Source organism: Anguilla anguilla, chromosome 8 (genome assembly GCF_013347855.1).
Source record: "Anguilla anguilla isolate fAngAng1 chromosome 8, fAngAng1.pri, whole genome shotgun sequence".
Lineage (NCBI taxonomy): Eukaryota > Metazoa > Chordata > Actinopteri > Anguilliformes > Anguillidae > Anguilla > Anguilla anguilla.
Window position 1 is genome coordinate 53,334,987 of NC_049208.1, and position 17,538 is coordinate 53,352,524.

The 17,538-nt window shown below is 44.2% G+C and overlaps 1 protein-coding gene and 1 long non-coding RNA gene across 2 annotated transcripts in view; one reads left to right on the forward strand and one right to left on the reverse strand.

The window, feature by feature from the left end:
* Positions 1 to 6,431, reverse strand: part of ehmt2 (euchromatic histone-lysine N-methyltransferase 2) — a 19,930-nt gene extending 13,499 nt beyond the window's left edge. Inside the window, exons 1-9 of the mRNA XM_035431039.1 lie at positions 6,337 to 6,431; positions 4,706 to 4,823; positions 3,760 to 3,847; positions 3,027 to 3,173; positions 1,838 to 2,058; positions 1,281 to 1,359; positions 1,059 to 1,150; positions 544 to 699; positions 65 to 133 (exon numbers count right to left, since the gene is read on the reverse strand). Coding sequence (XP_035286930.1) covers positions 65 to 133; positions 544 to 699; positions 1,059 to 1,150; positions 1,281 to 1,359; positions 1,838 to 2,058; positions 3,027 to 3,173; positions 3,760 to 3,847; positions 4,706 to 4,732 — 879 coding nt within the window. The 5' untranslated portion in view covers positions 4,733 to 4,823; positions 6,337 to 6,431. The remainder of the gene's footprint in view (positions 1 to 64; positions 134 to 543; positions 700 to 1,058; positions 1,151 to 1,280; positions 1,360 to 1,837; positions 2,059 to 3,026; positions 3,174 to 3,759; positions 3,848 to 4,705; positions 4,824 to 6,336) is intronic.
* Positions 6,432 to 7,486: 1,055 nt separating this feature from the next.
* Positions 7,487 to 11,341, forward strand: LOC118234484. Its single transcript, XR_004766673.1, has 3 exons — positions 7,487 to 7,515; positions 7,864 to 7,911; positions 10,927 to 11,341. It is a non-coding gene; the product is annotated as an uncharacterized LOC118234484 (long non-coding RNA).
* The last annotated feature ends 6,197 nt before the right edge of the window (positions 11,342 to 17,538 follow it).

Consider the following 17,538-nt stretch of genomic DNA (forward strand, 5'->3'; position numbering starts at 1 on the left):
GTCAAACAGACACACAGATGTAGTAGATGGACAGACGGACAGACAGACAGAGAGAGCCACTCACGCGATCAGAAATATTCCCAGACTCCCCTTCTCCTTCGCTGGCTCGTTCCTCCATCCCTCCATCACCAGACTGTGAAAGACAGGAAAAAAAGGAGAAGAGGTAAGAGGGGAAAGGTCAGTATGACTGACTGGGCCTGCTCACCCTCAGCAAAAAGTGCATTACACGCAGCAACAGTCCGTTACCCACAGCAACAGCTGGTTACACACAACAAACACAGCACCAGCAAAGCCGTAGCACTAATCCGTTCTACACGTTTACACCTGCCGACGATGCATCACTTTTCACTTCTCCAAGTGACTCTGGATAAGTGTTTGTAAATGTTTTCTAAGTTATTTTAATGTAACATAACGAAGATGCTATTCCAGTTTAAACATTCACTGCACTTTTTTTTCCACTGGTCATTTACCGCACGCGGAAGACAGAGTAGACCTGCAAGTCGTGTTTTATTTTTGGTTTTGTTTTTTTGGGGAGGAACTGACCTTGCTATCAGAGTCCCCTCTCTCGTCTGCCGTGTAGTCATTGTAGAAGAGGCGAAACTCCTCCTCCCCCATGTCCTCCTCCCAGTCCTCCGCCCAATCAGAGCGGCGTTTGGCCACTGGTCCCGCCCCCTCCGCCCGGGGAGTTTCTACGACAGGCTTTCAAATGGAGGCATGACAACATTGGTCACAAGCGTCCTCCACCCCCCCCCCCCCCAGCTCTATTTCACCCCCCCCAGAGAACCTCACATACACAAGCACTCATTTCCAAGACGGTCAGAGAATACAGAGATGAAAACAAAAAAATTATTTGCCTTGGTCATGGGGAAAATAAATAAATAAATAAACCAGGTGTTAAAAAAAAAAAATGAAGAAAAAAATATTTCAAAAACCCTGAAGATGACAAGGTGCCGTACATCTAGTGATGAGGCTTCACAAACCCAAAAATTAAACCACACCCACAAACCAGAAATAAAATAAACGCAGAGTCAGTCCTAGCAGGACACTTGGCCCCTCACCTCTTTATCTGCTACAGTGCAGTTCTCTGCTTTCCCTGCAGGGGGTGCTGTGGAGTCCAGGTCAGACCCCACCTTCCTCCTCTTGGCTGCAGCTGAGGCAGAAGATCACACTGTCAGACTGACAAACAGACACACAGACACACACACACACACAGCCAGTGCCGAGCCAAGCCTTTGGCGGTGGCTGTGAGGCCTCCTGCGTTTTCGGGATTTGGGCCTCACCTGCGCTGCTCTCCGACGGGGGACAGGTGAAGGATTCCGTGGGCTGAACGGGCACAATGGGCGACTCCAAGCATCTCACCTGGGGGGGGGGGGTGCAGGGCACAGATATAACTCAGGCTAGCACAGGTGAGCCGCTGAACGGTGCCAGCGTTTTTCCCTGAGCAACAGGACTAGCGCCATATAGCGCAATCACAGAATACGTACAGTTAATGTGCGCTTGAGCTGCATTATGTTCTTCGGGAGGGAGGGAAACCCAGGGAAAGAGCATGGTGGGCCAGAAACAGGGCATGCTAATGTACCAACCGGCACTCTTAAAACTCCAATCCAATCATCAGTCATGTTTTAACTCAAAATTAGGCAATATATCACAGTATATATATATATATATATATATATATATATATATATATATGCAAACCTGAGTATATACACATGTGGCGAATTGCACATTGAACTAGGGGGTAAAAATGAATTTAAAAATTTGGGACAAGAGCAGGAAAAATAAAAATGACAAGACATGAAAATCAAAATGGCCGACTACGGAGGAGGAGACGCACCTGGGTTGGCGGGGGCCTGTTCATGGTCTTGCGGGCACGGTGGATTTTAGGCTGCGGGGGGGCCGCTGTTGGGGGAGGCGTGGAGGAGGAGGAGGTGGAGGAAGAGGAGGGTAAAGGTTTGCTGCCGGGACCCGAAACGCTCATTTTGGCTCTGCTGGTGGAAGAGGAAGAGGAGGAGGAGGTGGTGGAGGAGGAGGCAGGGAGGGTCTTTGCTGCGTGGCCTGGAAGAGGGAGACGAACAAGAGAGAGAGAGGGAGAGAAAGAGAGAGAGCAAGACCGACGCTGTCAGATCAACAAAGATTAATTATGCAGGTACTAACATAATATTTACATATGTAAAAGAATTAACTTAATTACAGTACTGTGCAAAAGTCTTCGGCACCCTAGATTTTCACATATAATATATAGCATGTATTTGGTCTTAGATGTTTTTTTGTTTTCTGCATTAGCGTGTCAGTAGAAGAGAGCAAACTTGAGATTTGCAAACATAAATTTTCCAAAAAATGAAATTTTACCGTTACATTTTTGTATTTTGTTAAATAAAGTAATATTTTAAGTAATAGACTACTTTTCAGATAAAAACTTGATCAAGGGTCTCTGGGATTACCTGGAGAGCCAGAAGCAAGTGAAACAGCCAAAATCTGCAGAAGAACTGTGGCAAGTTCTCCAAAACACTTGGAACAACCTATCAGCCGATTTTCTTACAAAACTGCAGGACAGTATACCTAAGAGAATTGATGTAGTTTTAAAGGCGAAGGGTGGTCACACCAAACATTGATTTTATTTCGTTTTTACTATTTACTGCTCTTTATATTATTTTTTCGATATTTATAACCTTTCATTTCATTATTTTTGACAGCATCTTAGCTGTACAGAATCTTTTTTTTTTTTTTTTTTTTTTTTTTACAGGTGCCTAAGACTTTTGCACAGTACTGTATATTAGCAGATTGTTTTCCTGTTACACACATCTCTGCATGTACACGCTCAACATTTAAAACTAGTTTTAAACCACTTTTTTGTTACACAGCGGCAAAACTGCACATAACCGAGTTGGCGACACGGCTTTTGGCGCTACGCTGGTCGCTTTTGCGTCCGATGAGTAAACCGCAGTTTCACGGAACAGACGGGGGACTGAGCGGCGAATCAAACCTGCCGCCAGACTCCGCCCGTCCCGCCCGGGCGCATTTACCGCTGAGGCCTTTGCTGGCGGCAGGGCCCGCGGCACCCGACTTCCCGCCATCCTCACCACCCTTCGCCGCCTCCTTCACCAGCGACAGCACGCCCCCCATGGGCTCCGTCTCCTTGGAAACGGTCACCGTGGCATCACATAACTCGCCTATGGAGGACACAGGGGCAGTAGAGTCCAAGGCACGTTCACTTGCGTGAGGGAACCTATGTCCATTTAAAGGCATGCTATGCAGGACTTTTAAAGCCTGTGTTCACAATCAAAGAAGTCTCCTCTGCTTTGCCGCACCTGAGCCATTACACCCATTACAGAAATTTGATCCCAAACCACATGCCCAGTAGCCACACCCACCCCTCCCCACACAGAAGACCACCACACCCAGAAGCGTCCCTGCACACACTTTATAATAACAAAAAACGGGTGCATGGATTGGACAAAAGTCTGTAAAGGAAGAGATTGCCAGTGCATTATAGATATGCCTTACATGGGTTATTTTTAATCATATTTTCTAGTTCAAAATCCTGCAATAGTAGTTGTTGTTTCCAGAAAGGTTTCCTTGTTGTTGGACATAAAATTAAGTACACATTGTATCATAATACCTAATTTCAAAGGCAAGAGACAACTATAGAGAAATTATAGCTAAAGTAAAGGGATGTGTATTATTTTTTTTTTCTTTTGACAAACGCTTGCGGTGCGAACAGACTCATATATAACCACCGTCTGTATCCGTACTTGCCTGCATCTGATTGGTTAGTATCACGTTTCACGTCCGATTCAGCTTCTTCACCCTTACCCTCGGTTGGCCCCTGCCCTTCGACAGCCGCCTAACAGATTCAGAGGGAAAACGCAACAGACAAGAAAATAAATAAAACCACCACGCAAAAGTGACCTGCAATACACCAGTTTCATCCCCAGGGCAAACGCTCCCAATCTAAGCGTTCCAGAGCACCTGCACATAGAGACACGTCGACCTCTTAACAGAACTTCGTTCACGATCGCGAACTGATCTGGGAATTCCTGGGAAATTAATCTGGGAACCTGGGAGATTGCGGAGATGTAACGTGGGTTGCAATGCATCTGCAAGACCATAAGACATTTCCCCTTGTTTTGTCTAGCTAGCAAACGTAATTGATGCAAAATAAGCAAGCATTGCAAAAGTGTTCAGATGTAGCCAACGGGTTAACTTGCAAGCAATATTGGAAGTGCTAAACCTTAGATGGGGTATCGATCAGATCAGACGGCGACCTCGCTGTCGTAGCTGGCACTGTCAAGGATACGATATTACCGCCGGTGCAACAGACAATGCGCGAAAAAAACTAGCAAGCTTACAGCTGCAAGTTCCATATCTCACAGATATAACCAGTTTTACATAAACCGCTCGCTTAATGAAGAAGACGCAAACGAAGAAGACAGCTGATAGCTGACAGGATAGCTAATTAGACAGTTAAGCCAATTCAGCGAGATAAACAACTGTTGTCTTGCTAGCTCTACCGGTCCGCTAGCTCCGCTAGCCTGGTAGTTCATACAGTGTTGCAAGCTTGCACGTTATGCACTGCAGTGCCTGCACGTGCAATGCATTTAAAATATGAATCGGCGAATCTTCGATTTAAGAGGACACGAACTAGCGTTTATATTTACCTTTAGCGACCTTTTGCAACCATTGTTTGGAATTATTTCCCTACCTCGGCTGCCAGTTCCGACGTCGACATGTCCACCCCGGGCTCCACAAAAAAGCAATCGTTACAGGCTGACGTACCATGCGTCAGCGTACGTCCACCTCCCTTCGTCCAATGATTGCATCTGGATAGGATATTACGTATGACGTCAATTCTCAGTGTCTATAAATGGGCGTAAGCACTGACTCCAGAGCAGCGCTCCATTGGGCTGTCTGGGTCATTAACATTGTATGGAAATTAATGTAGCTGATCCAGAATCAGCACTTGGAAACAATACCCATCGCACTTTAGACTTGGTACCCCTCTACGCTCGAGCATCTTGTAGAACAGTGGTGTCAAACTCGTGCCATGGAGGGCCGTGTGTATGCAGGTTTTCATTCCAGCCTCAGATCTTGATTATATAATTAGTTAAATTATTTGCTGAATTAGGGATGCAGGTTTGTGCAAAATGGTGACCCGACGTCTATGGTGACCCGCATTGTCTAAATAAAAATTTTCTTATATTCTGTGCTTCAATGCAGTTAAACGCATATGGCTGAATGAGTAATTGGACTCAATTAAGGCAGCATTAATTGGTTGGAATGAAAACCTGCATACACATGGCCCTCCATGGCACGAGTTTGACACCACTGTTGTAGAACAACCAATATGCGCTGTTCAGACACAGGGCCATAATTTTTATTACCGGACTGTACGTTTTAAGGGTATCATATTTATAATCAGACTTATGAAATGAGCAAGATGAAAATCTTAACGCATGATGACTTCTGCAGGACAACTAGTACATGCTGTCCCAAGAAGGAAGTCTTCAGAGTTGCTAAACGCATATTGCTGAAATGACTTTATCTTGTCAAAACACCTTTATGTTCCCCTACACGGAGAAATTCCAAAACCTGTGATGGGGGAATCAACCTTACATACCATAGATGTAATCATTTCCATATAAGAAAAGTGTTTTTTCTTATATTTCAGACCAGAGTTATCCTACTAAAACTTGTTCATTATTATTAAATTAAATCTTCCCAAGACCTGTTAAAGAGAGGGTATGATCAGAGCTGAAGTGGTTTCTCATCCAGTTCTTGGATGTTGTTCTGGGATCTTTTCTGACTTTCTGGATGATTTGTCGCTGCACCCTTGGAGAAATATATTCAGGCTGGCCACACCTGGGAAGATTCACCACTGTTCCCAGTGTTCTCCATTTGGAGATAAAGGCTCTCACTGTGGTTTGGCTGACTCCCAGAGCCTTAGAAATGGCTTTGTAACCTTTCCAGACTGATATATTCCCAACAACTTTTTCATCTCTTCTTCTGAAATTTCCTTCGATCATGTCATAATGTGCTTGTAGAAACATTGTGGTCACTACTTTACTCTGATGGTAATGTTCAATATGAGTGAGGTTTAGATTCATCAGGGCTGGCTGCGTTCAATCAGCTGAATCTTGAGTGACTAAGGGGGCAATTACTTTTTCTCAGGGGTGATATGGTGGTTTGACAATTTAATTAATTTAATGAAAAAAGTTAACTACCTGTTAACACGCATTTTAATGTCCTGTTAACAGGACATTAACGTCTCGTTATTTGCTCTAATGGCCTTCCATACACTTTGTCTCCGAAGCATAAATTAGCCTTAACACTCACTGTGATTAAGAACATTGCTTGCTTGCTAGGTAGCTAGCAGGGCTACTGCGGCTAGCCGTCCCACTTGCATTTCCTGCCTTTCCGGGTTGGTGAAGTGTCTTCATGGTTGTCTGCCAGAACACAAACAGAAGCTAGCTTTAACTAGTAGTGACTAGCAAATGAAAGTTCTTTTATTTAGATCCAACACTCAAAGGTTTGTTTGATTGTTTTTCATAACTATTATCATTAGCACGTTAACTAGCAAACGCTAGCTAGGAACATCGCTGATTAAGAACCTACTGTTTGGTAGCTAGCAGGCCTAGCCTACTGCCGCTAGCCACTCCAATCACAGTTCACACAGGGGCTGTCTCCTTCGAATGCTGATAGAAGAAGCTAGAAAGCTAGATTTAACTAGCTAATTAGCACATGTCCGTGCAGTTATTTTGATTCAAGTGTTTACTTAACTACTCTTCATTTGTTATTCAGGTCTCTTTAGCTAGTTCAGAACAACTCCGATGATGAACTAATTGCTTACCTAACTACCTAACTAGCAAGCCAGCGGAGCAAACGCCATCCCAATCTCAGGTCCTGCCAGCAGGACTATCGCCTCACTACCCGAAGCTAGAAAGCTAGTTTCATGTCATGCACAGAAACCATCTGCATCATATATAGTAAGTAGATCCATTACTTTGCTCCGCCTATTCGAATATTATGTTATAGCATTGAAACGAGCATAGTTAGCAAACTAACTACCAGACAGATTCCACCATAGAGCCTACATAGGAACCAACACCGTGGTCCCAAACCCTGGTCCTGGAGAGCTACGGGGTCTGCTGGTTTTCATAGTGATCTGCACTTCATGAATCAATTAGAGCAGTTGATTACACCGTTAACTCAACTCACCTGGTGTCTTGGGTCTCAACTGTGTGCTGATTTTAAGGTGAAAACAAAACCCAGCATACCCTGTAGCTTTCCAGGACCAGGGTTGAATGCCACTGTTCTATGGATTCCACCAGCGCTGCTCGGAACAAGAGCAAGTAATCAATTGCAAAAGATTACTCAATCACTTGGGCAGGTGCAGCCGCGCTCGTGCTGATTGACAGGCGGTCTTGCCATTTTGAAAAGTGGCATTATAAAAAGAAAAACGGAGTTCGGAAATACGACTAACAACGTTCATTACTCCTGTAAAGTCTTGTTCAGGTGTGGTGACTGTCGAGGGTATTGAGCAACCTAGATTCCGCATTCATATTAATATGCTTTTAGTTACACTAACATTTCTGTATTCGGCTTTCCTCAGTGTGCAAACAAATACAAAGATAAAAATTTGGCTTAAATAATTGTGCCTTCTCCAGCTTTTTAAAAATTTTTAATTATTACAAATTCTGCATTTAAAGCAGTAGGTTTTTTTCATTTACCATCAGCTTGTTTTACATTTACAGGAAGCCTCACATTTACCAGGGGTTTTACATTTACTTTGTGTTTATAGGAAAGTCTGTGCTGTTTTCATGTAGATGTTCATGAGTTTTAAAAAATTATTTATTTCCCCAGCTCTGCAATCAACCTAGACAACTAGATGCATCAATCAATCGACACCAAGTAAGACCACGGTTATGTGCTTTTCACTGGTTGGATGCCGCTGTGCTCAAGACTTTTTTTTTTTTTGGCTGTGTGGAGGTTGTTGCTTGTGCTTGGTGAGAGTTGTTGACAAGAAGTGAATATTATATTTAAGTTTGGATCTCCGGTGTTTAATTCCTGTGAGGAATTTGTGGTGATTCTGATATCAATTTCTTCTGGTTTGCGGCTGTGTTGCTGCTGTGCTGTTCAGAAGCGATTGCTGCTGACTGGACATTGGTGCTGTCTTTGTATTTTCTGGACCGATTATGTAGCGATCTAATGATATTATGATGGTGTGAATTAATTGTAGGTGTATAGATCTTAGCTGTGTTGTTGCCGAAGCCCTGGTACTTACTTGAGAGTTCGTAGCATTTGAGAGAGAGAGTAGTTTAGCTCAGAAGCTAGAAGCAATGCTGCTACTACTGCACATTTGGTGTTGGTGGTGGGTTGTAGGTGCGTCTGCCAGAAGACATCAAAGGTAAGGAGCTGGTTATGTACCTTCACTGGTGGAATGCCATTGTGCTGATGTGCAATGTTTTTTTTCTTTTTGGCTTTTTGGAGATTTGCGTGTGCTACACTAGGTGAGAATTGTTGTTGAGGAGTGAAGATTAGGCTATATTTTTTAATTAGGCTCTGTAGTGTTTGTGTTTCTGTTACTTTGAGGAAAAGCTACTTGCTGTGAGTTCTCTAAAGAGAAAAGGAGGCTACCTGTATTTTGGCTAAATGTGAAATGGAGACGGGATGATTTTGATGTAATTTTCATTTTTTGCTGGTTTTAGCTGCTGTGCTTTTAAAAGGGACTGCTACAAATGATGCAAGTACATTTTAGAGTGATTCACTTTAAGTGTGTTGTTGCTGTGTAGATTCATATTGTGCAGGTATTTTCTGTAATTGGTGGCTGTTGCTAATAGTGGATGAGTGAGGTTTTGTATTTTAAATTAGGGCAAAATGTGTAGATTATTTTGATTTCCATTTTTGTGCTGCCATTGTTTTTCTGGACTGATTATGATGTGAATTAGTTGTAGAGATCTTAGCTGTGTGTTGCTGAAAGTTCTGGTGCTGATTTGTGAGTTAGTGGCATTTGAGAGTAATTTTAGGTGAGAAGCTAGAAGCAATGCTCCTGCTGCTTCACGGTTGGTGTTGGTGGTGGGTTGTAGGTGGATCTGCCAGAAGACATCAAAGGTAAGGAGCTGGTTATGTACCTTAACTGTTGGAATGTCGCTGTGCTGAAGTTTTTTTTTTTTTTTTTTTTTTTTTTTTTTTTTTTTTTTGGAGATTGTTGCTTGTGCTACACTAGGTGAGAATTGTTGGAGTGAAGATTATTTTTAATTAGCCTCTGTAGTGTTTGTGTTTCTGTTACTTTGAGGAAAAGCTACTTGCTGTGAGTTGCTGCTTATGTCTAAAGAGAAAAGGAGGCTACCTGTATTTTGGCTAAATGTGAAATGGAGATTTTTTTTTTTTTGATGTAATTTATTTACGTTCCAGGCATTTGGCAGACGCTCTTATCCAGAGCGATGTACAACAGTGTATAACCATAACCAGGAACATTTTCTGCTGGTTTTAGCTGCTGTGCTTTTAAAAGAGATTTCTACAAATGATGCAAGTACATTTTAGAGTGATTCACTTTCAGTATGTTGCTGAAAGCTCTGGTGCTGATTTGAGTTAGTGGCATTTGAGAGTAGTTTAGGTGAGACGCTAGAAGCAATGCTGCTGCTGCATGGTTGGTGGTGGGTTGTAGGTTGCCAGAAGACGTCAAAGGTACGGGCATGTTTATTTTAATTCAAAGTTGGTTTTTGCTGCTGGTTTTTTCAAATGTGTTTGCTTTTTTTTTTTTTTTTTTTTTTTTTTCTTTCTTTCAATAATGATGTTGCAATGATGGAAAAATGTGATGCCAGTGGTGTTGATGCTGTTTTTTTTTTTGTTTTTTTTTTCAATGATGTTGCAATGATGGAAAAATATGATGCCAGTGGTGTCTGTGTTTCATGGCCTTGAAGGAATATAGGAACTTGGAATTTATTAGAATGGTTTCAGGATTTTTGAGTGAAGGGATTTGGTTGCTTTTGTTGCTCTGGTACATGGTTTTTAGAGTGAAGGTGTGAGATGTTACTGCAGAGTAGTTTGTAAATGCTTGCAGATTTTAGCTTTGAGCTTAGAAGGGCTCGGCGGTTATCTGTGTTGCAGATGATTAGATGATTCTGTGGTAAATGTGTAAAATAGGATTTGAGTGGTCTGACTGGCTTACTGATTGAGGTTCAGGGTTTGCTCATGTCCATGGCTATGGTGTCCATATTGTATGTGCCCTGAGATGGATAGGTGCACCTCCTAGCCCAATTCATGCTGGGATAGGTTCCAGTCAACTCCCTCCCCTCCCATCACCCCCCCCCCCCCTTATCACCCCCCCTCTCTGGTGAGAGAAGGTGAGTATGAATAGAATGAGACAGAAGTGGACAAGTTGAGTGAGAGAAATCCTCACACTGGAGCTGACCATATCATGGAAATAGATCTGATGAAGATGATGAAAATAAGCTGCTGATGTGCTGTTCACTTGTGGAAGAGATGCTTGAGTGGATGCAGATGGAGGAGAGGAGCTTTACCCTGCTGTAGAAGTGTCATGTTTTTCGGGTGAACATGACAAGACGGATCATCATGCTATAGAACTAGGCATGATCTGGCTCGGTGAATAGGTTGGCTTGCACGACATTGAAGGTTTGGACCAGGATCTCATCAAGGTAGGCACTGCAGGCTGTTGCTGGAATGTCCTGAAGTATCTTTTCCATCAGCCATTTGAGCATCGCTGGGCTGTCCTGATATGAGCCGGTGCCGGAAGAGGGACCTGCCAATAACCACTGTGGGAGTTGAGTGAGCTGAACCAGTTAGCACCTGCTATGCTATGTCCAGGGTGTAGTCAATGACGGGAAGAGGCTACGAAGCTTTGCAAGTCACTGTGTTCAACTGCCTGTTGTCCACAATTTGGAGTGAGATTTTTCTTCCTAACAGTGCTGGTGTGGGACTCGCAGTGACTCCTGGATGGACAGATCATGGCTGCTGCTAACCTCTCCCAGACCACAGCCTCTGCTTCCTCCCGGCCCTGGGTATCGCATTGAGACTGGAAGGACTTTGTACAGCGGAAGGGGCTAAAGGAGCTTGGAGAAGGTTTTGTGCTGACAGCACCAGGCCTTGGGTCTCAGGTACACCAACTTTCTCCACTTTCTGCATATAGTCATCTGAGTGATTGTCTTGTCCTTTTCACAGTCATTGTGTCACAGGGTGAGCAGTTGAACCACCTCCTCAGGCTTCTGACTGGCTTCTGTGTTTGTGCTGGAATCCACTCTCCATCCACTTCGAATCAAGTGCTTGTCATCCGCCTTGTCCTTTCCTCTCTTCAGTACCAGCCACCTTGAATTGCTGGGTCTGAAGCTCACTCTTGCTTAGGCAGTGGATCTGTCCAGGTCTTCAGACACTCATCTCTCCTCTTACACTAACTATGTATTGACGGTCATGCTCTCCGTGAATGTTCATGTCGGTGGTTGTCACACCTTGGATTTTGTCTTGGGTCCTCTGCTTGGTCTTTCAGCAGAGTTCACAAGGATGTAAACAGCAGCTATGATGAACACCGTGCACCCCGTTACTGCCCAGCCTCTACTGTTTGGTAGTATAGTCACATACTGTTACCCTCATCCTGAAATCATTAAAAAATAGAAGAAAAAATAGAAAAATAGAAAAAAATAGAAATCTAAAAAATTAGTAGAAATAATATAACCGTGATAAACCAAAACCAAAATAAATGTATTTTAGAAAATTATATTTAAGAATTTACTCCTAAATAGCAATAAAAATAAACAAGTAGGCTAAATAGTAATTTAGAATTAGTTCAGAATGAGGGTTATAGTGTACGACTGTACAACCAGAGGCTGGGAGTGGCATGGTTATGGGGTGCACAGTGTCCATCATAGCTGTCGTTTACATCCTTGTGGACTCTGCTGAAAGACCAAGCAGAGGGCCCAAGACAAGATCCAAGGTGTGGCAACCTCTGACATGAACATTTACAGAGAGCATGGCCATCACTACATAGTCAGTGAAAGAGGAGAGATCAGTGTTTGGAGACCTGGACAGATCCACTGCCTAAGCAAGAGTGAGCTTCAGACTCAGTGATTCAAGGAGGTTGGTACTGAAGAGATGCAAGAACAAGGCGGATGACATTCACTTGGTTTGAAGTAGATGGACAGTGGATTCCAGCACGAACAGAGAAGCCAGTCAGAAGCCTGTGGAAGTGGTCTGGCTGCTCACTCTGTGACATGGTGAGTGTGAAGAGGACAACACACCGCCCACATGGCTGGGTGGAGAAGGGTGGCGTCCCTGTGTAACCCAAGGTCTAGTGTTGTCAGCATGCACTCCTAAACCCATTCTGGTGTACAAACTCGCAGTCGAACCAGTGGACAGAAACATTAGCAGCTAACCTCCAAAGATTCCAAAAGCTTCAGCAGAATTGGCCTTTACGGCAGGGGAACAAAATGGCAGATGCCTTTCAGAGAAGAGATTGAGGACTGTGACTGCAAGAACTAAGGAAGGTGAGCATCGATCAAGGTTCACATTGTGGCTCACAGTGATTTTTTTTTCAGCTGATGAAAAGACGTAACACTGGCCTTATTCCCCTGGAGGATCCTTTGCAAAGCCATTGGATGAGGACTGGAGTTGGTGAAGGAGCACAAGCAATACAATTGTGCTGGAGGTAATGGTGCCATAGGAAGAGAGGTTGGAGGAAGTCAATGAAATGAACCCACTGAAGCATCAATCACGTAAGGATGAGTGCATGGAGAAGAGTTGGTCATCTAGGTGCTTACCAGTGGATGTGGGAACAGGCTGGAGGACAATGGATGCAGAGGATACTGAGGATTCCTGGAGCAAAGGCAGCAACATGCAAGACCATGTGAAAAACAGCTAAACCAGAGAAAGCAAGAGCATAAAACCATATTTTGAATGAAGAGTGGAGAGGAGTGGATCAGCTACCTGGATCAGGCCAGGCCATTGATAACAAAGTTGTCCTCCAAAGGGGGGGGGGGGGTGGTGGTGGGCAAGAAAAACCTTAGTGTTAGCCAGTGGAAGTAGACCCAGGTTAGTTACTCTGAAAGTACCTCTGTTTTCTTTTTCACCATTTTGTGGTAAGTGAATTCCAATTCAAACAGAAGCCAGTCCGAAGCCTGGGCTAGACCAGCAAAAACAAAGATGCCCTCCAAAGAGTGGGAATGGTGGTGTGAATTGTAGCATGGCCCCCCGGTGGCTAACCACTTTAGCTAGGCTCTGCTACACTAATCTCTCCCCCCCCCCCCCCCCCCCCCCCAGCTGGAGGAGGACAAGCTGAGTACTGACGTGGTATGAGAGGGTGGCTGGCTACGGCCGGTGATGAAGACCAGAAGACCGGTTGAAGGGGGTGAGGTGGTCACAGTGTGGAATGAAGAACCGTTGCCAGAATCATGTCCAAGAGGCGCTGCAGGATTGTACTGGAGCCCTCCCAGTCACTGTTGAGCATGTCACGGAAAACAGGTTTGAGGACCATGAATGGAAGCTTTTGGTGTACCGGTGATCCATGAATGAGAAGCTTCACTGGATGCAATCCATGAAGGTTCATGTTGGTGGTTGCAGCACCTTGGATTTTGTCCTGGGCCCTCTGCTTGGTCTTGCTGCAGAGTTTGCAAGGATGTAAACCGCAGCTATGGTGGACACTGTGCACCCTGTAACTGCCACCCCAACCTCTGTTTTGTAGTACAGTCACACACTTGTAACCCTCATCCTGAACTTATCTAAGTAGGTTAAATAATAATAGTAATAATAGTGGTAGTAGTAATAGTAGTAATAATAATAGTAATAAATAAAATAAAAATATTAAACTCTAGCCCTAGCCCTAATAAAATTAAAATTTTAAAGAAAAAATAAAAATAGAATCAATAGAAACAAAATAATTAAAAAGGGTAAATAAAATAAATATAATTAATTATAAAAAGGTTCAGCATGAGGGTTACAGTGTGTGACTGTTTTACCAGAAGCTGGGGGTGGACACGATTACAAGGTGCATGGTGTTCATCACAGCTGCCTTCTGCATCCTCGTGGGCTCTGCAGAAAGACCAAGCAGAGGACCTAAAACAAAATCCAGACATGAATCTTCACAGATGGCATAACCATCACTACGCAGTCAGTGACAGAGGGGAGATGGGCTGAGGACTGGGACTGTATGGACAAATACTCCAGGTCAGCACTGATCAAGGTTCACACTGTGGCTTACTGTAATTGGTAGTGGATGAAGAGGAGACTAGCCTTTTTCCACTGGAACATCACAAGAGTGCATAACAATGGATTAACTACTTGGCTCAGGCCAGACTTGCAATAACAAAGATGTCCTCCGATGAGGGGGGGTGGTGGTGGGCAAGAAAAACAAAGTACAAGATCTTTTTCAACACAGCTGAACAGGTGGAAGACAGCATTACACTGGCTTTAGCTGAAGAGTGCGTAACAGCGGATTAACTATTTGGCTCAGGCCAGACTTGCAATAACATGTCCCCCAAAGAGGGGACTGGTGGTGGGGAAGAATAAAACCAAAATGCACCAACAAGTACTGTTGAATGGATGACGTTAGATTCAACATGGGTTGAGAATGGATTCAAATGATTCAAAAAGCCAGCCGGAAATGGTGGCAGGGTATTGGGTTGCCTGTACAGTTCATTCTGGGCCTGATCAACCCAGTCTGAGTATCCTTCAGAAAGTGTGTGTGTGTGTGTGTGTGATGGCACCAAAACTCCTACTGATGAAAGGACCTCATCTGAGTCATGGGAAAAGCCAGGAGCAGTAGTGTCATTCTGGTGTGCACATTTGAAGGGTAAGTATGTAAATTTCTCTTCCTGGATTGTGGCCTTGTCGTGGCGGAAGGGCTTGCGAGGTCTTATGATCCCCAGAGCTATGTCGTCGGGGGAATTGCATGTCCCCCGGTAGGGTCTCCCAAGGCGAACAGGTCTGGGGTGAGGACCCAGACTAACACGATCCAATCGACCCATAACTATGGTGAACAATTACAACTAAGTTTACCTCCCGGAATAGGGTTACCGGGACCCATCCCTGGAGCCAGGCCTGGGGGTGCTGTCCGCAGGTGAATGCCTGGTGGCTGGGCAGCCCACGTATCTCGGCTGGGCCCAGCCAGAAAAGACTACATGGGAAAACCATGTGGGCCCACCACCCGCAATGTTTGGGGTACGGGTCGGGTGCAATGCCTGTCAGGCAGGGGGCAAGAACAGGGTAGATCCGTGCGTCATCTGCCCAGACAATGGAAACTGATTCTTGGCACGTGGAACGTTACCTCTCTGGTGGGGAAGGAGCCGGAGCTGGTGTGTGAGGCTGAGAAGTACCAACTAGTTATAGATGGACTCAGCTCTACACAGTGTTGGCTCTGGAACCAAACTCCTGCGTAGGGGTGGTCTCTCTCCTACTCGGGAGTTGTTCAGGGTGAGAGGCGCCGGGCAGGAGTGGGGATACTCGCAAGTCCCCGTCTGGTAGCCTAAACGTGTAGTGTAGAGTCTGCTGGAAATGCCTGGCAGGAGACTCAGTCCGGAATTATTTCAACTCTCACCTCTGAGAGCTTTTCCCGTATCCCAGAGGAGGTTGAGGACATGGAATCTGAATGGACCTTGTGCAAAACCTCTGTTGTGGAAGCTGCTGCTAGAGGTTGTGGTCAAAAGATGGTCGGTGCATGTCCTGGCGGCAACCCAAGGACCCGCTGGGGAGAGGGATGTGCTGCTCTGCTTGGCCCTTTGCCACCGTGGTCCTGACCTGGATTAAGCAGTTTAGAGAATGGATGGATGGGTAAATGTAAATTTAATTTTATTAGGAGGTGAGGGCAGTTTTTCCACATTGTTTATGCCCCCACCCTCCACTAGTTTGATTTTACTGCAGGAATTAAAAACTCCTGGATCACAGCATTGTTTCAGGTAAGACCCTCACACTTCATTTCAGTTTTTATTGTAAGCAATTACTTTTAAAACTATAATACATGTTTGGTTTGTGGTATAATCTCATGACAAAACCAAACAAGTCTTTTTAGAACATTGCAACTTGAATATGCTTCAGCAACTCTGCTTCTACTTTGACAGCTGTTAAGTTCTTCCATGTTAATTATAAAGGACTCGCTAATCTTCTGTGAAAATGCATAATTATTACCAGAAAGCAGTGTGTCACCTGTTGGATTTTTCATGCTTTTCTGTAGCACAGTACCAGTCTTGATTTTTCCACCAGAAATTCTGTAAATGTCTGTCTACTAAACATCAAATGGAGCAAAGACAACATTGTCTGGCATTGGCAAATGTAAATGTACTGTTTTGCTTTATTGCTTTCATGAAGTACGGTTTTGCCACATGAGGGCGCTTTTTTCCCTGAAGTGCAAATCGTTCATATTGTGTTGCTTGTAACTTGTAGGTCTTTCATTTGGACATTTCTCATTCGTTTCAGTGTATTCACTGAACTGAATTTGATCTGTGGATTTCTTAATCAAATGGCCGTTGTTACAAGCGATACGTCAAGTAAAATTTGATTAATTGACATTGCTTGCTGTTGTGCTGTCTCTCCATGTAATATTTTACCATCACTGCTTATTCGGTGCGATTCTTTTTTTTTTTTTTTTTTCTTCCCCCACAAGCAACAATACATTTTATTTGCACAAGAAATATATCCACGTTTGCTCCAGGGGTTTCAGAAGGAGGCGTGGTGATTGGATAAACAACATAGATGTGCCCACATGGACGCAATGTCAAAGCATGTTTACACAGAGCCTGGGTAGTCTTCTCTGGTGATTAAGTCCCACCCTGCCCATCTGTACTAAACACGGTGCAGTTCTCTCACTCTACAGTGAGGTGCTCTCAATCTGTTTAAAAGTTTCTAGTTTTGCGGTCACCACACACACACACACACACAAGGGTAACTCAAATTTGCATTCATGCACACCAGGCAGTGCACATACAGTACAGAACTCCCTCCATGGTAAACGCAAGAAGCCCCTGAAGATCCTATATACAATAAAGACATTTATGGAGGATAAAACGGCAGCATTGTGTGGGTGATTTGAACTTTAGGCATTTTGCAGGCCACGAATAAGAACAAATTTGAATGCATAGGCCATATGTCCAAGACATGTTGTATATATGTGTGGCAGGGCTCTGTTTGTGGCAGGAATTCAGGGCAAATAGAGGACCACGCCCACTGGTTAAGTAGGCACACACCTGGATGATGTTTCGAATCAGTCCAGGATTTTAAGTGTGCTTCTTTCCACAGTAGGTGTTGAGACCAGGGATCCCCTACGATGGAGAGGGAGAGAGCCAGAGCCTGTACGACGTATTCAGCTGAAAAGCGACCCAACTCTTTGTTTTAGTTTATTGTTTTTGCCCGGATCCCGTGAGGGTGCCGGGCGAAGGTTCTTGGTTTGTGTTTTGTTGATTGCTCTCTCTCTCTCGCTCGCAATAAAACGCCGGAGATATCTGGAATTTCTGCATCTCCCTGTGTCCAGCTCTTCTGTCCCTTCCAGGGTAGTCACGGCATGTGACACAAAAACTGATAATATGAATATATATATATATA